Source organism: Onychostruthus taczanowskii, unplaced genomic scaffold (assembly GCF_017590055.1).
Source record: "Onychostruthus taczanowskii isolate IOZ18803 unplaced genomic scaffold, ASM1759005v1 scaffold6, whole genome shotgun sequence".
Classification (NCBI taxonomy): domain Eukaryota; kingdom Metazoa; phylum Chordata; class Aves; order Passeriformes; family Passeridae; genus Onychostruthus; species Onychostruthus taczanowskii.
The window spans coordinates 1,216,531-1,241,426 of NW_024503679.1; the positions used below are offsets into that span (position 1 = coordinate 1,216,531).

At 42.8% G+C, this 24,896-nt stretch overlaps 1 protein-coding gene across 5 annotated transcripts in view; it reads left to right on the forward strand.

Moving 5' to 3' along the window:
• The window catches only part of MYO9A (myosin IXA), a 173,147-nt gene that overhangs the window by 101,936 nt on the left and 46,315 nt on the right, over nucleotides 1-24,896 (forward strand). For all 5 annotated transcript variants that reach the window (XM_041418455.1, XM_041418456.1, XM_041418457.1 and 2 more), the window contains exons 10-14: nucleotides 1,628-1,744; nucleotides 9,870-10,004; nucleotides 22,309-22,430; nucleotides 23,409-23,550; nucleotides 24,261-24,456. In XM_041418455.1, the coding sequence (XP_041274389.1) occupies nucleotides 1,628-1,744; nucleotides 9,870-10,004; nucleotides 22,309-22,430; nucleotides 23,409-23,550; nucleotides 24,261-24,456 (712 nt within the window). The remainder of the gene's footprint in view (nucleotides 1-1,627; nucleotides 1,745-9,869; nucleotides 10,005-22,308; nucleotides 22,431-23,408; nucleotides 23,551-24,260; nucleotides 24,457-24,896) is intronic.

Sequence of the window (24,896 nt, forward strand, 5' to 3'; positions counted from 1 at the left end):
TTTGCATCATATGCTTGGTTTTGATTGTTTTTTGGGTTAGAAATTCCTTGCTAATTATGGCCACATTTTGTAGTTACCTTGTGATGTCACTTTTTATTGCCACCACTTCATGGTTAGCAGCATACAGAGGCTGTGAGCATCATCAGCCATAGAACCATGGAATTGTTCAGGTGGGAAAAGCCCTCTGAGCTCATGCAGCCCAACCGTCCCCCAGCAGTGCTAAGGCCACCACTAACCCACTTCCCCAAGTTCCACATCCACACATCTGTTAAATCCCTTCAGGGATGGGGACTCCACCCCTACCACGGGCAGCTGTTCCAATGCCTGACAGCCCTTTCCATGAATAATTTTTTCCTAACGTCCAACCTAAACTTCCCCTGGTGTGGACTGAGTTAATCCCTTCTCCTAGTCCAGCTGGACAGGGAGAGGAAGTGAGACCATGTGCTTAATAGCATTTTAAGAGCAAAACATTGGCAGAACGGCTTGTGATCACACTAAATGCTGCTATCTCCAAAAATCAAGGAAAAAAGAGGTGGGAGTAAGCTGATAGAAGATAAATGATGCTACATGAGCTTTATTCCTTCACTTGGGGTCAGTGACATGAGGCCACTCAGATGATGTTCCTCGAAGGGAGCGTTGGTGGGAAGGATTTCAAGGCAATGTGTGACAGGCCACCAATTTGTTACAGTTCAGGGTTTAATTGAAATAATTACATGGGAATCTTCTGGTTCCTTTTTTATTCTTCTGCAGTGGCTAAAACGAACCAAAATGTAGCAGCCATGGCTGGTGCCATAAGTTTTTACGTGATCAATATGTACCAAAGCTCTACTCGTGGTGATAATGGAAACCAAGGAAGAATCTCAAGCAGCAAGAACAAAGATAACCTTTAAATAGAAATTCCTGCTTTCTGGGTCTCTATGTAGGTGCCTGTCAAAAAGCCCAGGGATCTTCCTTTGATCTCAGCTTTCATCCCATCAAGCAGAATCTCTTTGATCCTGGCCGTGGTGGGGATGACCCTTCCTCAGCGCTGTTATTCCTCTCTCTGGGAGAGCTGCTGGAGGAGCACTGAACCTGCCTGCCATGATTTGTAGCTCCCACTGGTGGTACCTGGAAAACTTCAAGTTTTCAGGAGCCCTCAGATTTACCAGAGGGGTTTTTAACCTCCCCTTTTGTAACCTTTCTGCTGGTGCCAGGCACTGCCTGTCCTGGCCTGTGCTTTCACGTCGCTTGCCGTTGCTCCTGCGCAATATCCACCCTTCTCTTTCCTTCTCCCCCAGGAAACCTTTCAAGGGTCTTGGTGAATTTATTTTATTTATATTTAATGTATGTATTTATTTTCTTTTCCTTCACCACCAGTGATGGGATTTGTGGTGTGATCTTGTGTATTATCCACTCAAATGCACGAAAGGAACCAAGCCAAAGTCAGGGGCACATCCACAGCCCTGGGATTACACCCAATTCCCTGTGCTGTTAGGACCGTTGACATACATGGCATAAAATAAAATAGCAGACAAAAGCTTTGGCAAGGGAGAAATATGAATGTTGGATATGGGAGTTTGAGAAGCAAAAGCCATTTTAGTGCAGAGCAGGAATCATTTCCAATCACCTTTCTTCTTTTCTATTTCAGGCTGTGACCGTGCGGAATTCCATGGCCAAGTCGTTGTACAGTGCCCTGTTTGACTGGATCGTGTTCAGGATCAACCACGCGCTCCTCAACTCCAAGGACATGGAGGAAAGCACTAAGGTAGCACCTCACCAGCTCTTGTGGCTCCTCTCTTGGGTTTTTAAAATAGATAACTGAGTGATAAAACATTACCCAGGCGTGTTGCTTAACATGAAGTTAATTTTTCCTCGGATCATAACTTAGTACATCATTATTCTAAGTGGTGCTTGCTGAGCTGAGAAGGATGAAGCACCTTAAGTATCATAAGCTCAAAGCAACCAGGGAAGAGATTTTGTTGTAGCCACAAAAGCCAGTTCCCCCACCCATTCCAGAAGCAATGGCAAATATTTTCCTCCTTATGTGTAAAACTAAAGGGCCATGTATAATTCAGAGGGAAGAAAGGGAATTCTTGCTACCGCATTTTGGTGAAGTTGCTCCATGACGAAATGATGAACAAGTGGGTATCTGTAGGTACTGAGGTAGTACAGTAGAAAAATGAATTTAAAGAAAACAGTCATGATGGGAAGAGTGAAGCTGGTGGGATGCTGTACCATCTTCCCAAAGAATTGATGGAAGGAATGACATGAAGTTTCCTGCAATAGCAGGGCCTGCATGCTGTGACCCAGGACACCCTCCCTAACCCTCTCGTGTACTCATCCACACTCCTCGTGGCTGGGGGATACTGACCCCAAAATCCATGTCCATGTACACTTCCAGCTCTCCAGCTACCCCTGCCTTGGGAATTTGGGACTTGCTCCAGCAGCATGTGGAGTTTTTTTGGGTGTTGTGCATACAAACTAAAGTCACAGCTGCCAAAAGGAGGATTTTCGCTGAGCACTGACATTTGGATTGTGCCATAGAACTGAAGTTGCAGAGACTCTCGGTGCGGTCACTCCTTTATTTGATTCCAAAAAAGGGTTGTGGAGCGTAATTGTGGACTGGAAATAAAAACATGCCTATGAAATCTGCTTATATGCTTTTCTGACAAAGAAGGGTTGTTACAGTGATAACATCCAGTGAGCCTTCTGACTGCACATGCTGCCTCTCCCTCTGTTTAATATTTTACCAGAAATGTTGTGTTCTTTCCTGATTTTTTCCAAGTAATCAAAAGTTTTGTCTGGGCTGTGAGGAGAAAACAAACCACACTGTTTACATATTTGGTGAAGCAGAAAAGTGGATTTTGACAAGAAAATGCATCTCAAATGCTAATTATTTTTTATTAATGACCCAGTGAGTCTTTGAAATTATTATCTGTTCTGTAATATTTAATACAAATCAGTCTAGGACACTCTTGTATGCTTAGTCAGCATGGCTGTGAAAGTGAGGCACCACGGTAGCTGTTTATGGGCAATTAAACTTTTGTTTCCAACCTCAAATCTCAGCAGGTAAGAGCCAGAACAGCCGAAATTCCTGCTTTTTTTCCAACACTGCTGCTGCACATTAACCCTCTGCTTCCTCCAGCCAAGACTCCCATGGAGTGTGACCACCCTCCCCCTTGCCCACCTCTGTGTGTCATCTCATGAATTCACAATTCACAGGTTTCTGACCCTTTTTTTTTTGTCCCAAATCGTAATGGTAATATCCAGGTCAGGCAGCAGGCACCAGGAGCTGGGAGTAGTGTTGCCCCTATGCCAGAGCAGATCCACCCATGCTGGCAAATGCCCAGGACCTGGAGCTGCAGAATGTGCTCATATCCAGATCCAGGGAGGCAATCCTGGACTGTACTTGGGCCAGAGTTTCTGAAGCAGAAAGGCAGTGCACAAAATACCAGGAAATATCTGCTGCTCTAAGCACGAGTGTAGTGGAGTTTATCTTCACAGTCCTGTATGAATTGGATTGATTCCACAAATCCCCCAGAAATCATGAAAATGCACAAATCCTCCCCATTTTAGGGGTGGAGACACTGAAGAAGAGATTTATGTGCATTTCAGAGCAGCTTCATTAAACATTGACAGCCAATTTTCCCTTGAGTGGCTCTACCACGTCACCTCCCAGCCCTATTTTTAGCCCCCAGCTTGGGTTGTTTCAGCACAGAGGAAGGAGAAATGTCTCCCTGGACTGGGCAGGGCTGGGAATAGCTGCTCCTTTGCCCTCAAGGAATAACATTGCTGCCAACAAGTGTCCAAGGGCATCCTGGGCTCTGCAGCTGCCGTTGAGGCACCAACCAAGAATCAGCACTGTGGAGATACGCGGCCAACAATTGATCTGTTTTTTCCTACCACTTCCCAATCCTCCTGAATCCCTTTTCAACTCATTCTTGGAGAAAACCCAGATGAGGATGCAGGTTCTCCTTAGCTTCCCATGTGTTGTTTTGAGGTTGGGCAATACCAGCTGGGTTACTGGGAGGTGGACTGGGAGCAGTGGCATCTCCAAACCCTGGGAGTACCTCCTTGTTGCAAGGCAAGGGCTTGGCACATGGATGACATCTCCTTGCTGGCATATACAAGCCAAAAAAATCTTTTAAACACACCAAGTCTCTGATTTATGAGAGAGAATACAGCCTTGCACCTCAGAAACCCCTGAGTATGCAATGGATGAATAATATGTGACTCACCCTGCGGCAAATGTCCCGGATCGATCCCAGCCCATGCTTGACACTGATATTCCTCTGACTTTTAAGATACATTTTGAAACAATCCTGCAGGTTTGAAAGGTTCAGAAAGTGTCAGATGATGGATTTGGGGCACAGAGCTTTCTTTTATAATAATCACATTATGCAGAGGTAAAACAAGACTCAAAAGTATTTCAATTTAGAATGTGTGTGGGAGAAGTTGAGGAGAAAAATTAATGCAGAAGTTTCTCTCTTCATCAGTGTAGATTTGGGACAATGGGAACCGAGATAATTTTCAGATCCCAATATGTGTTTATTTGGTATCAGCAGTAAGGAGAAGATCAAAAGATGAAGCTGGGTAAAGAAAAATAAACACTCAGCCGTTGTTCTTCCATATTGTCCAGCAAATATTTGGAAGATGTAAATCAGACCTTTGATATCCAAATTTAGTTAAATGTGCAGTGAAATATTTTGGGAAAACACAGTGGGATTTGGCTTGTCTTGCTTGGTGACAGAATTTCTAGCATATTCTTTCTGACCCGAGTTGTGAATATGTTATTTGATACCTCCTGGGTTATAGTAATGGCAGAGCTGCCATGGGTCGGATTTGCTCCAACTCCCTTTTCCTTCATCTTCTCTCCATTCCTTTTAGTTCCTTTTATGGTCTCATGATTGCCTACAAACTGTCTGAAATCTGACCTTTATTAATGAGGTCAGAGACTTTTCCTTCTCTTGAGAATGAGATTACTAAACCTCCCAGAGGTTTATTATTGAATTCCCCTTCCATAAATCAGGTTAGGAATTGTTGAAGTCTATCTCACCTCTTAAAAACAATATAGAGTGGAGATTGTGATGGATCAAAAGGCATTCCATGGGTGTTTTTAATCTTTCCCCATTTGGTTCTTGTGAAGTGTCTTCATTTCTTCCCAAATCATGCTGCTGCCATTCTTGGATGATGTGCTGCATACATGGGGATGATGGTGAGCTCAGGGCTGTGAAGAAAAGTAAAATTAATGGCCATGAAGAAAAATTCATGGCTGAACATATGAAGAACTCATGGCCATGAAGAAAATTCATTTAAATTCAACCAACCAGTTAAGTCTTGGCTTATTGACCTGAAGCAGAGGAAGAATTGCTGAACATGCAATGTGTTTATTGTGCATCAGTTCATTAATTTTAGGTCCCAACTTCCAAGTTTGTAGCAAATCATGGCCTTTCACTTTATATAATAGGTCATCCTGTATATTGGGGTGATGTAGATTGGAGTGGTCCTGTTGGATGAAGTGGTGATGGATTTTGGGGTTGTGGGCAGGGATTTTTTGCAGTATTGGCTTTGGAACATTATAAATTAAAAGAAATTACTGAAATGACAAGAGGTTAAAAATTTAAAAATAGCAATAAACGAGATTTTTCCCCTGAATTTGAAGCAAACCTATTTGTGATTGCCAAAATGTACCTCCATGGTGGAATTGCATCACTAGCATGCATTTGGGACAGCATAAATCAGCTCCAGTGATCCCTGTTTATTGGCACTTTGGGAATTGGACAGCACGGAGTTTCAAGGCCATCATTTGCCAAAAGCCCTTAAAACTCATGCTCTGTGTTTAAATGTCATGGCTGAGACATTTTAAGAAAAGCATGAGGTCATTTTTCATCATCTCAAGCAGAAAGTGCTCACTGACCCAGGGTTCACCCAAATTTTATAAATCCTCACAGACATGCACTTTTAGTCACAGGAATTTTGATATACTAATTAATACAGTTACACTTTTTAATTCTATATGTTTGTTTTTATAAAGAAACAACATTAACGCACAAACTAGACTTAGCAAGTCAAGGTCTGAGTTATCTTTGTGTGATTTCCTCATGGCACCTATTCAAAGGACAGATTTGAAGCTGAAGACTTAAAAGATTTGTAAATGTTAAACCCCTTTGATTATTTTTTTAAATATTGGGCTGCAAACTTCATCCTAAACCCACCCAGATTAAACACTTTTTACAGGCAGTTTAGCAAAATTAATTCCTGTCTATGTCAATGGAAATTGTGTTTTTTCACCTTGCTACCAGAATTGACTGTGTACTAGTATTTTTGTGCTGCTTTATCAGGGACAGAGAGCAGAAAAGCTGCCATAAATTCAAAATTTCTCAGGTTTTAAAGTTTTCCCAAGTGGCATCCATTGGCCCCATTCTTTTGGAAGCGTCGTAGCAGAGGACAAATGACTGTTTCACTGCAGAGCTCTGCCTGGATTTCTCTGGCATGAAACTCTGCAAAAAACCACACAGTTTATAATCTGTATTCTGGAGGAGTTTGGTAGTTACAAACACAGGGATGTGAGAAAAATGCTGGTTTACTCTGTATAACAACCATGGCAGAATTAACCATCCTCCTCCTGGATGTGTGGTTTGATACCTGCAGTGGTTTTGTGAAATGCAGATTATTTTTGCAATAATATTTTTATAATGTTAGTTCTGTGTGTGTTTAATTTTAGGTGTCAGCAAAAAAAATATAAAAACACAGCTTTAAAATATAATATTTCCATAAGTTTCTTTTATAACTGTCAGGGCTATTTTTTGCTTGATATGACTCTTCTGTTTTGCTTTATAAGTGTATTTCCACGCCCACATTGAAATACATTTGGTAGCAGTTTCAATGCAGTAAATGAACTGGGATTGGAAAAAAGGGAGAGGGTTTTTGTGCTCAGTTGTTTCATATTAAATTAAGTTTATGAGAGCTTAAAGACCTTATTCAGCTTAAAGTCTTCACTCATGGCAGGGGCTTAACTATTTCCACAGGGCATCAACACGATGCTTTTGAAATCTGGTGTCAGTAAATCCATTAATAGTCTGGAAGTGTGAGCATTTTATCTTCCAAGTCCTGTTTGTATATGGTGGAATAGAGACTTTTATGTAGGGGAATTTTTTTTAACTCTTGTCTATTGTAGAGATGAGCTTGAAAAGCAATGAGGTGGTTGGGGTTGGGATTTGCAAGGGAGATGAGAAAAGTCACTTTGTCCTGTTTCCATCATCAATTTTTCCATGGATATATAGGTAAGATGTGATCCGTTAATCATACAGAGAGTTTAAGAAGAATTCCTCCTGAGATGTATTTAAAAAATGATGAGGCAGATTTCTGCCCAGTGAGCAGAAGGGTTACCACATCCATTGGGACAAGCAGGAGAAGATGCTGGACCTCGGGAAGCAGAGGGTGAGAGTGAATCCCTCTGCCAGGCTCAGTCCTTGGTCCAATGGTTCCCAATTTCCATCTTCTGGTCAGAGAGCTGTTTCTCATGGGTGTTTCATCAAGTGATGCAAACTTCTGGGAAAGTGGCCAAGGGCCTTCGTCCTTGTCGTGGCATCAGGGAGGTAGAGACTGTCTGGCCCTGGAATAGGGAGAAAAGCCTGGACAAAAGATGAAGTAGTCAATGAGCTCTTGGAAAATGGTTTAAAGACTTATCTTTGTGTTTAAATGCTTTTTTTGTTGTGTTTTCGCTTGTCCCAGTGGCCAGAGTCCAGGTCAGACAAAGCTCCAACTCACAGCCGAGTGGCTGCTCTGCCCACGGCAGCCATGCCTGCTCCAGCCGTAGGTGGTTCCCTGGTCAGGAGTTGGGCACAGAGGGAATATTTTCCTCCCACGTTATGTGATGTGTTGAAAATGGACAAAAGGCAGTGTGGAGAAGCCTGTGGACAGTCTGGTTTGTATTCCTGGCAGTGGAATTAGTGTTAGAAAATCCAAAGTGCAAGTAATACCAGTAGAACTAAAACCAGGGCACCTGGCAGCTCTCTCTCCTTTGAGGCGGAGGGGAGGGATTATTTCTCCTCCCTACTTGAGGTCTGGCTCATTTGACCAGTGCTAGTGTTTTTACCTCTCTTATTAATTATTTAATTAATTTTAACAGCTGAACACGGTATTTGTGTGAGGTAGCTTTGACTGGATCCCAGAACATGGTGCTTTAACAAGCTGCTGGTGGAGCTCTCCCCAGATGTGTCCTTCAGGCTCTTCACTTCTTTTCTGATGACAGCAGCCTTTCTGAGTGGGCACAGTATGAGTTTTATTTATAACACTAATAATGACTTAGGTGTTCAACACAACAGTCATTTACAGGCATGGAAGCTGCAGCAGAAACTGTATCTTGAGCTTGTTTTTCACCCCGGCTCCCTCTGTGGATGAGGTTTATTTGCTGACACATCCCCATGTCCCTCTTCCTCTGGGTTTCCCAAACCCATCTGACAGGCAGAAGGCTCTAGTTTTATGAAAACCTGTACCTACACAAAGGAGAAAGTTCCACATTTCTACTCCCATCAAGGGTAGGAAGCACAATATGAGCCAGGATGTGATGGGTTGCACTCGCCTGCAGGCCAACACACGCCTGGCCAGAGGTCCACTGCCTCTCCTTGCCTGGCTGGTGTGGGGCGAGGAGGGGGCCAGGAGGATGCAAATCAAGCTGGGAATTCCCTGCAGCATTGAGCTCTCTTTACCAATAGAGGAAATCTTGGTGCACCTACATCTTGATGAGCGTCTCAAGAGGTTATTGTAGATTAGAGACCAAACAGGCAATGGCTTTTCAATTTGGGGAAAAGCCTGGAGTGAGATATGGCTGAGGTTTACAAAATAATCAAAGTGATAGGGGAAAAAAGGCTATTTAGAACTGTAACTCACCAAATCCTACAATTTATATTATGGGTTATGGATTTAATAAAAGAAAAACTTCCCTATTGTGAACTTCTGGAATTTTGTTAGAGAGACTGTAAGGCTTATAGTGACAATGGGTTCTAAAAAAAATGGAATGGGTCCCTCTTTACACCCCTCTTGCCCATGAACTAAATGAGCACAGAGGTGTCCCTCCATATCTCTCATCCCAAACTGGTGAGGGCCAGTGGAAAAAGGTTCTGGAACACAGAAGAGCCGTGTGGACACAGCCAGGTGTCACAGGGGAAGATCACATGGGCAGGGCTGACCAGCAGTTAGAGCTGAGTGTTAGTCAGGGCTTTGGACTCTCTTTTTCAGCATCATTATTGTTTTTGTGTTAATTCCCCCCTTTCAGTGAGGCAGGAGCGACTCGATGTTCCCAAACATCAGTCCATTGTCTGATCCATCTGACAAACAAGGTGGATGCTTTATTTGTGATACTATTTCAGTTTTCACCAGGAGAACTAAAGATTATTTCCATGGGAAGCCCTGATGTGTAGGAGTTTGGTTGTTTTTTTTTTTTTTATGGTTTGCAGCTGGAGTGGCTTTGCTTGGACAATGCACTCACCTTGGAAGTGTGTTCCCGTGGGTTGTCTTCATGGTGCAAGCTTTTGTTTCCCAAGCCTATCCCCATTTTTCCCTTCTGATGATCAATACTCTTAAATCCAATAAAATAACTTGGAACAGGCTTCAGGTTTCTTCAAAGATGGCCATTTGTTTGTAAATAAGAAAAAAATCACTTCTCAAAGGGCTTTTCTCTTAGAACAAGCCCTTTTGTCCAGATATCTAAAGTTACGTGCTGTCTCTCTGATTTGGAGGAGTCTTCCAAATGGCACAACATCAACAATTCTAGTAAAATTCCTATTAAGTATATTTAATTCTGCCTGTGTGCTTTTGATTATGTACTGTGTACAAATAATCCACTTAATGTGATTTTATTCTAATCCTCACTCTTACTTTTCTTGCAGACTTTATCCATTGGAGTGCTTGATATTTTTGGGTTTGAAGACTATGAAAACAATAGTTTTGAACAATTCTGCATTAACTTTGCCAACGAGCGCTTGCAGCACTACTTTAACCAACACATTTTCAAACTGGAACAGGTAAGTCCAGAAATATTTACTCTCTGATGCCAGTGAGTATTGACATGACTTTGTGGCCCTGATAAAGTTCTGAAATTATCCCTTTAATTCTGTTTTGTTAAGGTGTGTACACTGAATTACTCCAATTTAACTTCTAATTGACCGTATGACAAACTTCCACCTGTAAAATAAAATCCAGCCAGATATTTGCTGGTTTAAAAGAAACATTTTGGCTTCCAAAAACGTAATGGAGACCTTAACCACTGCTCTGTTGTCTCCTTGATATGTGCTCAGAGAGCTTATCAAGGAATGAGCAATTCCTTCCCTGCCTTTGCCTGGACATGCTGCCATGCCTTTTGATATCACATAAAAGTTATTTTTTGGTATCTATTGAAAAAGCCACCCCGATCTTGCAGTGTTTTTTTGCCTTCCAGTGTTGATTTGTGGGGAGGGAGGGGAAAAGTCACTCATGTGTTCTCAGAGGTCAGACTTGAGAGTATTATGACCTTCCAATAGCCCTGGCAAATTGGGAAAGCTGAACTTTAAGCTTTGCTTTACATTTGTTAAGACAGGGTGTTGCTTTCCAGCCTCAAATTAATGCACTTAAGAGAGATAACAAAAACAGAGGCTGCAATCCAGCAGGTGACACCACAAGATGGTTTACAGGGATGGGAGGAGGCTTCTCCATTTGTTATTCAACAACAAGCAGGACAAGAAAACTGAAAGTTGCTTTCAACATCCATGTGTTGTTTCATGGATGAGCAACGATTGTCGGGCTGTACAACACAGGAAATATGTTAGAGACCTTCAAAATGCCTTTTTTTTTTTTTTTTTTTTTTTACATGACAGTCTGCATGTCCTCTCTCCAGGTGAAATTCTTCTTGGGCCAAGGGAGACCCTCCTTATCATCATTACAGAATTAACCCAACCCTTCCCAAAAACCCTGATAGTTTCATTTTGGGCTTCTCCAGTGTTCTCAGAGATTGGAAAATTCAGAAGAAAAAGTTACCTTGAATATGAGGATGTTCAAAAAACAAGTGACATGTCACTTAGGGAGGGCTTGTTTGTGAGTTTGATGGTTTCTGTTTCATCTCTTTGGTTTTGATCAATAAGGTAGAGCAGAGCTGCTCAAAGCCATTTAATTTCAGTTTTTGAAGTGGTCTTTGTATGTAGGTGCACCCTACTCAATAGATGCTCCAAGAAAACCTGTCTATATCTAGGGACAGGTTTATTTTCCCATTGTCCACCATAAAAATGCAAATTTTGATACTATCACAAAGCCTGGATTTTTTTATAAACGTTGCCATACACTTCCTAGAAGAAACTCAGGGAGGGAGGATCCTTGCTGAAAGCTGGAGACAGATGAGTCCTCCATGAGGTGGGGTTTCAGCAGCCTCCTCCAAGATGCCATCATCCATGAGAGAATTCCTGTTATTGAGCTGGGATTTCTTAGTAGGTCTGTGCTCCCCCCCAGGCCTGGGGGATACACAGAGATCCTGAGTGCAGCAATCCCTAATTCTTCTTGGAGCAGCTTCAGAGCTAATTAGCTTTCTCCTGGAAACCTGTCAGGCCTGTGAAGTCACTGGAGTCAGTGTTTGCTGTATGGACATGAGGAGCAGTTGTGGAGCCATCAAACTGCAAAGGGCCCATTCCAATTCTTAATGCCTGAGCACGTCATCCTGCTGGACCCCAGCTGCAGCACTGCGAGCTCTGCTGCTAGAAAATTCAGACATTTTGGCATAGATTGAGTCTATAAATACAAGTAATCTGTGCAGCTGCACGAGCACTGATCCTTGGGTGAATGAATTAGATAGTTTAACCATTTACTTTCCCTGGAATTCCAGCTGCATGTGGAGGAGTGGATTAGATGGAAAGAAAACTCAAGGACTCATATTCAGATCTTGGGTCTTCAGAATATTCTTCATTCCTTGCTAACCCAAAGGTTTTTAAATTATGGTCACAAGTCCACAAATGAAGACCAGGAAGTTAATACTGTGTTTCTAGGGAGCAAAATAGTTCTGTTACTTCAAAATGTGAATTTATCTGAGGTATTTGTATCTTTATAAGGGTTTCTTTTATGTCTTGGTGATAGGGACCTGAAATGGATAGATCATTCTCTGAATCCTCAGCTCTCCAAAGCTTTCAGGAGGCCAAAGAGAGATTGCTGAGATACCCAGACACCAACACCTCTGCCAAAAAAAATAAGTGGCAAATTAAATAGTCACTGAGGATTTTTCTTGAAATCCTAATAGAATTTGTCTGCCAGAGCTGCATTTAGCCATGATGGAATTGCTGCCATGACATGCTGTTGATGTTATGGAAACCAAAATACCCACCACAGTCCTCTAGGAGAACCATGGGATTATTTTAACCTTTATTCCCATTTTTTCCATGGTGAAATCTAATACAATGTGTCTGGTGAATCTTTTTTTAAACCTTCTGTCTGAAGATGGCACTATATCCAGTGGTTTACAAACAACCACTGAGGCATTCTCAGTCTTCAGCCTGGTGTATCCCAAAAATACAGCAGCTCTTTCATTTGGGTTTTTTTACGGCATTGCGCTAAATAATTGCTGTGGATGAAGATTTAGTTTGGAGGTCACCAGTACCATACCACCCATGATCTGAGTTTCCTCTAAGTTTCCAGGTCTTTGGCAATTTAAGGGTCAGGAGTACAAGTTTTTATTTCTTTATGTGTCCCATTCTCCAAACTGTCATCTTTGTCCTCACCGATCTTTCCCCATCCCTGCCAAGTCTCATCAGGTTCTCTCCACCTCACACACCTTCCCCTGTTTCAGCTGATGCTTTGCAAAGGCTGAGGACTCATCCTGTAGCTTTTCATCCCACAGGTCCTGCTATTAAAGTTCTTTTCTACCTCTTTTTCCAGATTTTGCTTATCCACCAAACCTCAGTTTCAAGGGCATGCTTTTATTGTTTAAAAAAATCCATAAATAACCAAGGTTGAGGCTGAAAAAATTACAGAATTTGGAGTACAATCAACTGGCAGGAGCTCAGGTGTTCAGTGAAGTCTATTTTCTGGTGGAGTCCCTGATGAGCTTGGTGTCCCAGCCAGTAAATCTCAGCCTGCTCAGACTGAATTTCATCAGGATAACGCATCCTGTGGAACATTTGCTCAGCCATCCAAAACTCTGTAAATATTTAGGGAGGTCTGTAGGGTTTACTGGTCCTGTGCAATAGGTGGAGAAATCCAACAGTCTGGTCTAAATCGTGGTGGTGTTTGGTTGGAGGTGAGATTTGATGGTCTTGGAGCTCTGGTCACTACCTCCAGCCACCTCTGAATTTCACCTCATGATTCTGAGCAGCAACAGCCCCCAGGAACATGACACTCTGAAATGAGTTTAGATATCTTACTTAAATATTACATTTAGAAATCAGTGTGGGAGTGAATTAATTTTAAAAAGCATCAATCTAAAATATTTAAATTCAAAATAAATGATGAAAAAAAGGTCTCTCTCCTACTGCTTGGAACACTCTTCCTTTCCTTCCAGTTAGGGATTTTTCTGTATCTCATCACTGGTTAGGCGTTAACGCTTCTTTATTGCCTCTGAAGACAAAAGCCAACCATCAGAAGTCAACCATTGAGTCCTGGGAGGCTCAGTTCAGATTTCTGTTTTCCTTGGAGATGGGAGAGCAGCTACCCTCTGAGAAATGTTGGCCAGCTGCGGGCCACATGACCTGTGCAGAAAAAACAAGCTGCACAAGCTATTGATTTATTATTTGGCAGAACGCCGTCGAATGCAACTCATGTTTGGGGGAAGAGGACGATGCTTGGAGCACATAAATTATATTAATAAAAATCAGGATGCTGAGAGCTGTTTCAGTGGTATCTGCAGGGCAGGAAGATTTCAAAGCATGTTAGTGAAATGAAGGATAACTCTGATCAAGCTGTGCCGGGGTGGGTTTGGGTTGGACATCAGGAGCAATTTCTTCATGGAAAGGGTGGTCAGGCACTGGAACTGCCCAGGAGGTGGTGGAACCCCCATCCCTGGAGGTGTACAAGGTACACCTGGATATGTCACTCAGTGCTCTGGGCTGGTGACGAGGTGGGGATCAGGCACAAGTTGAACTCAGTGGTCTGGGAAGTCTTTTCCAAGCTCAGTGATTCTGGGATCCATTGTCAGACCCCCAGAGCTTTTTCTTTTGTCCTTCCAGCATCCTTGAGTCCATGGATGTTGCATAACTGGGCCTGGGGGGGGGCTTCATTTGCCACCCAGGGTTTGTGTCTGGGTTTTTCAAAATGATGAGCAGTAAATACATAAATATAATGTATAATGTGTGACATGTAATAGGATATATCCTAATCTGTTATATTATTTATATATCCTCTGATACCATAAAGTAGATTGAGTTGGAAGGGACCTAAAAGATCATCCAGTTACAACTCTCCTCATATGGAATTTTTTAACCTTTAATTTATTCCTGGTGTGGGGAAGTGCTGCATCTGGCAAGCCCATCCCTCATCCCATGCTCCTTGCTGTAACTCTCCAATTCACAGGTGCTTGCTCCCAGTCACCATCCCTCTCCCAAGTCACCATGGTCCCTTGAGCTTTTTTCCTCTCTTCTGAGCTGGTTCCTTCCTTTTTCCAGGTAGATTATAATTTCTGCTGATTGTGGTTCCTACTCAGATGTATTGGCTAAATAAATGCACAGACTGTGCCAGGGATAAAAATTTTTATTTATTAATGGTACAAGAAGGGTTTGGAGTGCCAGGACAAGGGGGAATGACTTCCCACTGCCAGAGGGCAGGGTTAGATGGGATATTGGGAAGAAACTCTTCCCTGTGAGAGTGGAGAGGCCCTAGCAGAGGTTGCCCAGAGCAGCTGTGGCTGCCCCATCCCTGGAAGTGTTCAAGGCCAGGTCAGACAGGGCTTGGAGCAACCTGGGATAGTGGAAGGTGTCCACAAGATCGTGGAAACAGAAGATCTTTAAGGCCTTTTCCAGACCAACCATTCTGTGTTTCTGTTGGTGGATTTTCGTAGGACAGAGTTGTGCAATGTGACCTCTCCTCTTAAGCAAGATGATGAGCAGGAAATCTTTAAAAACCTCTAAAACACTTCAGCCAACCTAAAAATTATCTTATTGTGGCAGGACTGGAATCATGAGTGTGTTGACACAAGTGTGGAGTGGGACTGGAAGAGGGAGGAGATGTTCAGCCTCAAAGACCAATCTGGTCCTTATCATGACCACTGTGGAGGTTCCTTCACATCTCCTAACTCTGATCCATCTTTCAAGGTGCTGACAGATGCAGATACAGATATTTCTTTTCCTGTTTTATTTTTGATCACAAGAAATTAAAGGAATTGGTCCCCCAGCAGATCACACAGCAATGTTAAGCTTGTGCTTCTCCTGGCTGCATAAGGGCAGCTTGGGAAGAAGATGTTTCTGCAGAGAGAGCCCATGGGATTATGGCAATGTGTGTGCTGCCAGCTGAACCATGCAAACCCAATTCTGCCCATTTTAAGAGCAAAATATAATCTATAACTGAAACCCTGTTACTACTGAAGTTCAGGGAGCTGATTTGAGCTCAGAGATGGATGGTTTGGAGCTGGCATACGATTTTCTGGGCTGAACCTGCTGGTTTAAAACACTTTCATGACAGAGAGTCCAAATTCCAATAAACTCAAATATGCCTATGTACAGCAGGGGGGAAGTTATCAGTGGGTGAAGCATCAGAATAAAACCAAATTCACATGGCATTTGATGAGGAGCTGCTGATATAGTCACCTGGAAGGAGAGAGGACCTTGGCTTCAAGGGAAGGCTCATCAGCTCCCCTGCACTGCCTCATGTTGTCATGGACAGAGAGGGCCTTAAAAACCTGTTTATAGATCATGTATCCATAGAGAATGTGGTTAAGTATTTATAGTTGTTGTGTCTGTGAGCCCGTGGTTAAAAAACATATGTGTTATATATTTATATTTATGTCTGTGTCTATAAATTCCTTTTCTACTGAAATTGAGAACAAACATAAAAATCCTCATTCCTAAATGAAACCATCAGCCTCAACATCTTTTCCTGGAGGGATGTCGGGAACTTGAGGCATCCACCCTGTCTGCAGCACAAGCAGACTAAGGACCAGACACTGGTCTCAATCATTTAGGACCTTTCCACATCCCATGGATTTATCATATCAAACTCATTTTAATCATCAGTTTATGCTGGGATGATTCTGCTGGGCCTGGCTGACAGTGCCCATTTGCTGAACAAACAATTAATCCTCCTTGGGATGGGCTCATGCCTGAATAGAGGAATCCTTAGGGGAGAGATTCTCCCACACCTTGTTGCCATTTCCAGCTGTGGGCAAATTTTCCCAAGCTCCCCAGGATGGATTTTAGGATGAAAACGTGTCCATACATAGCCAGAAAAGAGCCTTTTTGAAGTTTAGCTCCCTTAATTTTTCGTATAACAACATACGATACAAAAATATTTTGGGATTATTTTAAACTGGGGAATTGAGCTAGGAATGGAGAGAGATGTGGAAGGGGCATCAGTTCCTAGTTTCTCACTTTGCAAAGAAGCCTGAAGCTGAAGCAGATGGTGTTCAAGGCAAGAAGAGAGGAATTTCACACCCTTCTGTTTAGTCGGGAATTTTTATGCCAAATATATACATTTAGACATCCAAAAGTAGCTGCCTGTTGATCGTATGACTCTGGATTACACGAGTTTTTATGACAGGAGTGCAGTGGGAAAGGTTCCCACATGGAGTTACGCTGGGAAAAAGGATTTTTCAGTTGATTTCTCACTTGAATCTGGGAATTTTCATTGTGTAAACAAGGTTTTCCTATGCCTCAGTAGGGAAAGGCTGGAGTAGATAAACTCCTGGATCTGCTCTAGTTCTGCCTGGGAGGAGGTGAATGAGTTGGTGAAGGTTTCTGCTGCTCTTGGGGGTTGTGAATCTTATTTTTGGGGCTGTTTCTCAATTCTCACTGTGACTAATGGCAATATCCCTGCGGGATAAGACATCTGCCTCCAGGGCACTGAAACACTGAGGGATTTTCAGGGCTTTTGGCTTGCAGGATGGATGCCCAAAGCCCTCCAGACCTCTTTAAATCATGGGAAAATTTGTATCTTTGATATCCCATGATAGTGCAACAAATTTCACATATCATGGTAAAATCTTTATCTTTAGGAGTGTCTTTTCACCATCTTCTGATTTGAATTTCCTAAACCCTGAGTTCTGTGCTTTTAGACAGATGGGGAATTTATTACGGTTTTAATTTATTTTTATCACGTCTCCTGTTTAATTTAATCTCTACATTTCCTCTTCTCTGAAATTTTTCAAGCCCTTGGTCCCTCCCCCGCCATCTCTGAACTTTGCCGCGTGATTTTGTGGAGCAGCAGCACCCAGGGGCCACATTACTCCAAAGAGAGTTTAGATATTTTATTTAGATATCATATTTATCACAGATATCATGTGTACATAAGTGTGAGTTTAAAAATCATGTGTAACTTTTCCTCCCCTAACTGTGCTTTTTAGCATTTGGGTTTACTGATGACTGTGGTTGGATACAGAGTAATTGATGATGCTATGCAGAGGTGTAAAGACATTTTCCAGCATCTCCCAAGATTTTGTTGGGCTTGTGGGTGTTTTATCCCACTCAGGATAAAGAAATCTTTAATTCTACCCTGGATTAGAGTGTTTTGGTTTGGTTTAGCACTGAAATAAAGTTCTGATAACAGAACTGGTCCAACGCTCCTGTAGAGATAACAGGACTTGGTTCTTAACAACTCCCAACTATAAAATTAGAGGATATTTCTGTTCCTGGCAGGAGGGTTGCCATCAGGCCTTGCAGCCCAGTTGGGAAGGTTTTCCTGACGCTCAGCATGTGTGTTTTAATTTTAAATTCATTATTCTGTGCCATGGGCATAGAGCGTTCTTGCTCTGGGTCAGTGTAGGCAAGCAGAGTTTCCCTTTAACAGAGCTTTAAAAGAGCCCCCTTTCCTAGAGTTCCAGTAATTTTCCTGCATAAAAAATGTTGGATATTCTGCCCCATTCTGGTTGTTTGGTACCCCAAATTTTGCATCCTGCTTTGCCTCAGCTAACACTGTGTGAGAGTAAAGATTTACTCTTATATTCCATGTGCATTTCAAAGTCTGCATGCCCATTTTATATCTTTTTAAAATATATTTGAACACCATAAACTGTGTTTTACTCAGATCCCTTCAGTGACCCCATGCTGACATACTGCCAGTGTCTCTCTCCATGCTTAGGGCAGCAAAGCTGTTTCTGAATTCCCATTTGGGAAGCAGGAATCCCCTCATGGAGTCCAGAGAGGTCACCTGGAGAACAATCTCATCCAATAATTAAATGAAAATATGGAGCTGTTGGACTCTAAAAAAAACCTTAATGTCTTTCTTCAGTTCTTTGCTCCATTTCTTTTGCCAAGTCTGGGGGCTCTGTGCTCTTCTCTCCAGTGAACTTGCATCTCTCCACTTTCCAGCAGACCAGGTTTCAGGTATTCAGGGATGGGAGGAGTAAATCCTCACATTTTTATTGCAAGTAAGGATGCCAAAAAAGGGGCTCTGTGGACTTCACTGCACTAGAAACTTTTGCAGATAGTGGTAATGTTAACAATTTGGTTCTTAATGTAAAGATGATCTTCCAGGAATAGGACATTTGAATGTGCCCCTAAACGTAAATTAATTTTAGATCAATGTATTTAAGCTGATTTTTAATCAATCTCCAGCTTGAGGTGTTTTTGTTTGGATTAAAGTGTTTCATGTTGTTTTTTGTTGTTAAATGAAAGCACCTGTTGTTTGAATGGAATTCCCTAATACTCCAGTGCTCCAGGACCCTGTGTCCATCAAAGGGTAGCAGAGGCTTTGTTGTCATGCTGAGAAATGAAGGAATATTTTGGAGGTAGCTTTCCAGGATATCTCCTGAATTCTGCAGGAAGATGGTCATTAGAAGATGAATATAGGAGTCATATGGAATATTAACAACTGCAATTTAATTAAGTTTAATAGACAGCAGTGATTTTATCCTATAGCTTCTGTCTTTCTGTGAACAATCTGCAGGGTTCTGCAGAGCAGCAAATGCCCCAGAAATTACAGCAGGCTGTCCCAAAGCCATAATTGTATCTCTTGAGCTCAGATCCTGAAGGCAACCAAACGAAGAACTGGAAAAATGCTAGGAAAAAAGGAATAAGGGGAACTTATTTCCATTTAAGCTTTGGAACAGTTGCTCTGGAATAGTTCCTGCTGCCTGTCTTGAAATGAGAGTAAATCTCTGAATTATTGTGGAGAAGGTTGTTTGTTGAGGACTTGAATCCCTCTTCTCATTTGGCCAGAGCAGGAACAGTTTTTGTTGGGGATGGGAGGGAGGGAAGAACCCCAGAGCCTGGGAGTGAGGGTTTCTGACCCAGCCCAGAGAGAAAAAAGGAGCAGAGGAGGGAGAATTAGCCAAAATCCTGCAGCTGAAGGAAATGATGCCAGGAAGGACCTGATGACTGACCATCAGGTCTGTGGAACAGCTGAAAATGGGCCAAGAGAAGTAGAGACCTTGAACTCTGGTATTTTTTGGTCATTTACTTGACTATTTAAAAAAACTCCATATCTGGCATTGCTGATTAGTGCTTTTGCACTGATCTCAGCAGCAGTATAAATTTTTAGTGTGGCCAGAGGAGTTTCACAGCACATTTGCTGTGCAGCTGCTGAATGTCCCATGTGGAATTATGGATATCCAGAGGCCTTCTAGAGCACAGTGATGGTTTCTCAGCTTAGATGTGTGTGGAGACATAAAACTCTGCATGATTTATGGCTTTTTGGGGGGCAAAAAATGTAAAGCCCCCAACAAGTACTTCAACAAAGAGTCAGGATAATAAATATATAATAAGTCTGGCAACACCCCCCTGTCACCACTGAAATAATGCTGCTCTTGGCTCATCACACCAAGGTTTTATTGCTCTCTGCATGCTCCTGACCAGTCTTGAGCTGGCAAAGCTGGGCCTAATGGACCCTGCACTCCATTAAGGGCTGCTGGAAGCAGGCAGTTGATGGATGGTGCTGACTCCCAGTGACTCTCAGGGAAATCCCTTGGGAGCAGCTCGTGCCTGCTCTGAAATACACAGCCTGTGATTGCTGGATAGAAGCTTTTTCCTGGCTTGCAAAATGCCATGAGGTTTAATTAAATCTGTGATTTTTGATTGCCTGTAATTCAGCAGGGCCTTGAGAATGTTGTTGTGAGGTTCTGCTGTGTCCTGCTTGCTCGGCAAGAACTGAAGGTAAAAGATTAAAAAATACAAGGAGGAAACAAAATTCATGATGCAGTCATTCCTTATTTTCAGGATTTTTTCCCCAGTGGGATGTTGTATATTTTGAATCCCAAAGGCTGGGCTTTAGGGATATTAAAAACTCCTTCTAAGGCAGCACACGTCTGTATTTGTCTGTACTGTTGTTGTAAGATTACACAACATCTCCAATACTGAATTCAAGACCTTCTAGGGGTTACTTTAGCAAAAATTTCCTCGTGAAATGTCTCAAAGCTCTTCAGGCTCTTCATTTCTAAGAATATCTGTGAAGTTTGTGTTAATTTTGGATGAGGATGAGCATACTTTTTTTAAAGTTGTTTGCTCATATTAAAAATAAAGGCAGAGGCACAAATAATAATGAATCTAATTATTATTAGAAAGATGCATTCTCTTAGGATTTTGAAACTTGTTTGCTTTTTATCTTCACTTCTACCATCAAAATGTCTCGTGATAGAGAAGCAAAAAGGCAGCTGGATCAGTAGGACTTTGTCCAACACATGGAGTAAGGTGCATGGTCCAATAGCTCTTTTTAGACAGTGAGTCACAAGTCCTCAAACGTATGATAAAAATTATGATTTTTAAACTCTACTTTCATTTAGATGCCCTAAAATAATTTCTGCATAAGACTTCTTGAAGTATTTCAGTTGCAAGTGTGTCTCAGAGGAGATAACCTTTATAGGAGAGCAAGGGTTAGAACTATTTTGGTGGAAAATCAATAACTTTTTTTGCCTCAACTTGAATTTGGAGGCAGATCCTCATGTTTACTGTGGAGGGTGGTGGTTCTGCTGGCCCTGAAGCTGTGGCTTTGTGTAGCTGGAGGTCTCTTCATTTGCTCATGGCCATAGCACTAGCCATTAATAGTGGAAGACGTGGAAAAGCAGAGCCCAGGGAAGCAGGAAAGGGAGGTTTACTGCTTTTTCTGTTTAATTAATATGTTGTACCACAATTTTCTTCCAGCAAGTGAATCCTAAATATTAATTGATGCAGGTTGTGTGACACTTTGATGGTTGGGACGTTCCACATGCCCCAGTCACAGTCACATGCACTGGGAACCTCAAAACCCCCAGATCCCAAAGCGTGGGAAGCAGGAGAATCTGGGTGACACTTTGATGGTTGGGATGTTCCACATGCCCCAGTCACATGCATTGGGAACCTCAAAACCCCCAGATCCCAAAGCATGGGAAGCAGGAGAATCTGCCCTTCTGCCCCACGCAGGTGAAACCCCACCTTCAGAGCTGCCTCAGCCCTGGGATCCAACATCAGAAAGATGTGGAGCTCCCAGAGCCCAGAGGAGGCCATGGAGATGCTCTGAGGGTGGAGCCCCTCTGCTCTGGAGCCAGGCTGGGAGAGCTGGGGGTGCTCACCTGGAGAGGAGAAGGCTCCAGGGAGAGCTCAGAGCCCCTGCCAGGGCCTGAAGGGGCTCCAGGAGAGCTGGAGAGGGACTGGGGACAAGGGATGGAGGGACAGGACACAAGGAATGGCTTCCCACTGCCAGAGGGCAGGGTTAGATGGGATATTGGGAAGAAATTGATCCCTGTGAGGGTGGTGAGGCCCTGGCACAGGTTGTCCAGAGCAGCTGTGGCTGCCCCATTCCTGCAAGTGTAGAAGGCCAGGTTGGATGAGGCTTGGAGCAACCTGAACTAGTGGAAGTTGTTGCTGTCCATGGCAGGGGGTGGCACTGGAAGAGCTTTAAGGTCTCTTCCAACCCAAATCATGCTGTGATTTAGAAGGAATATAGGAAAAGAAAAGGGGGAGTTGACACATGCTGGACGTCCTTGGCAGGCTTGGACTCCCACACAGCCACCCTGAGTCCAAACAAATGTCTGGTGCATCTGAAATTGGGAAATGCTCTGTGGTTCGCTTTGTTTCAGGTTGTTCCAGAGGTTCTTTATCCTTTTCTTTGGAATCACAGAAAGCATTGATGGAATATTTGCAGGAGAGATGTCTGTTTCGGTAAATGGGTTATCAGTTTCCACAAAACCCTTTCGATTTTGTCTTTTATTTTTGCTTGCACCAAATCATCATTATGTCATCTGTGGGATTTTATTTTTTTTAGGAGGAATATAGAGCAGAAGGAATTAGCTGGCACAACATCGACTACATAGACAACTCCAGCTGCATCAACCTGATCAGCAAGAAGCCAACAGGGCTGCTCCATCTGCTGGATGAGGAAAGCAAGTGAGTAGGAAAATGCTGGCTTTGGAAATGACATTTGTTTTTCAGTTAAAATGTGTTTATCCTTCAGTTTTCTGAAAAAAAAACAGCTTCCCAGAAAGGTGCTAATAGCTCACTGGGCTGATTGGTGTTTCTAGTGTTGTTTTTGAGGTGGCAACACACAGAGTGGAGAATCAGCCAGCTGAGCAAAAAGCCTTAAAAATAATAATTAAAATTCCTTTCCAGAATTTTTTCCATTCAAGGGAAGGGAACAGGTTTCCTTTGCTTCTCTCCTCATTTCTTTCCTTGTCTCTTGGGGTGTGACAATGTGAAGGTGCTGAACCCAAGTGTTTGAGTTAAAGCAGGATGTGTAGGTGCTGTTATTGAGATATAAGGTGGATTTATCAATTTACTGGTAAAAATTGAACTAGAGTGAAGTGAGGGCACTTGTCCATAGGGGCTGCACTTGCACAGGGTTTCATGGGCATCAGGGCCTTAGCTCAGATTTGCATCCTTGGTTGCATCTATGTGTCTCAGGAGAAGTTCTTGGGGGAACGTGGGGCTGCCTTGGTGTGGAGCAGTACAGTTCTCCCATTGGATGCTCGTGCCAGTTTCTTCCATGTGAAAGTCAGGGAAAGGCCAGGTGGGTTTTGCTGACGTCACCTCAGATCCACGTGGCCAGGGGCACGAGGTCTGCTCCCACCATTTGCCTTGCAGGTTTCTCCCCCACTTCTTGTCTTGTTAACAAGAGACCAGCAGTGATACTTTCCCAGTGATATTGTACTGGGATAAAAAAAACTTAAACTGGGTGAAGTTGTGAAATACATCCCCATGCTGCAGATTTCCATGAAGTTTGAGGATGGAGGGTTGGCTTTCTCTACTGAAATAGACAAAGAAGTGGAAGCTCAGAATGTCTCTGTTTTCCCCTTCATGGACATGAAAGAAGTGGAAAAGTTTTCCTGTTAGGTTTACAGCTTCTTCCTTTCAATTCTCTCCACTCAGTTTTCCTCAAGCCACAAACCAGACGCTGCTGGACAAATTCAAGCGTCAACACGAAGGGAACTCCTACATTGAATTCCCAGCAGTGATGGAGCCAGCTTTCATCATCAAACACTACGCGGGCAAAGTGAAGTACGGAGTCAAGGTCTGTCACCCAGCTGTTCACCAGCAGTTGCTTTCATCTAAATCTGGGACTGGGAAGGAAATCCTCAGAGGCTCCACAGAGATGTTTTGGAGAGGACTTGGCCCAAGAAGATGGGAGGGTCAGGAGAGAAGTGTTGGGGAAATGAAAATGTAGTAGGGACAGGGTCTTCCCTTTCTCCTTCACGTGGGCATTTTGGGAAGAATTTAGGGAAGCACAGTGAGTTCAGTTCTACACCCCAACAACAAGTTGAAATTGGGTGTCTGGTGGCCTTTCTGAACTTGATGTGTGTAGAAAACCCAGTGTTTTCCTCATCATTAGCCACTTTTAATACAGGTTATGTGTGCTTAGTCTCCACATCCCACATGCTACATGTGCTTTCTGGAATCCCATGCAAATTATTCCAAAGTTGACCCCATTTCTATTCATGCCACTTATTAGCAGAAGGAATTCCGGTGGCCAGATGAGCCCGTGTGAGAAATAGCCTCGGGATTTGCAGCTGCAAATCTCTCATCATGTTTCTGATGCAATAAATACACACGATAAACATCAGAGATGATGATCATAAAGAGGTATCCAGTATAGGAGCAGGAGAGAAAAAAGAAACAGGATTCAATAATTGTGCTGGCCCAGAGATAGCCTGGAAGTTCCTACCTGGAGTATCATGTGGATATTGTTTCTTTTCCTCTTTCCTTCTCCTTCTCCTTCCCTAGGATTTCCGGGAGAAGAACACGGATCACATGCGCCCGGACATCGTGGCTCTCCTGAGGAGCAGCAAGAACGCCTTTGTCTGTGGCATGATTGGGATTGATCCCGTGGCTGTTTTCCGCTGGGCTGTCCTGAGGGCCTTTTTCAGGGCCATGGTGGCCTTTAGAGAGGCTGGAAAACGATACGTGGAGAAGAAAACTGGTACGTGTGCCCATCACCTGGTCCTGGAGCCTGTTTTTCAGCAGTAATTTGGGTCTAATATGTTATTACCCTGTTTTAAGTAGCCTGACTTATTAGGAGTTTTGAATCTATTAGAAAATTTGTTTAAATAACAGGTAGATTTTTTGCAGGAATCGCATTTAAAGGTACATTTGGATTTTAACGTATCATAAGGAAATATATTCATTTTACTGTTGCTTTAATTTTTCATCTTTGTAGGATGCATGGATAGAAAGACACAAGTCATTCAAACAGAGACATACAAATTATCCAGCAAAAAAAGGCAATTTATTTTTTTAATAATTCTTGAACTCTTAGTTACATCTGGAAACAAAAAAAGGCGATAAATCTTCCTATGATTTTCCAAGCTGTTCACCCTTTCAGCTGCAGGAGAGCATGTCTCTTGTCTAGCAAAATTCATG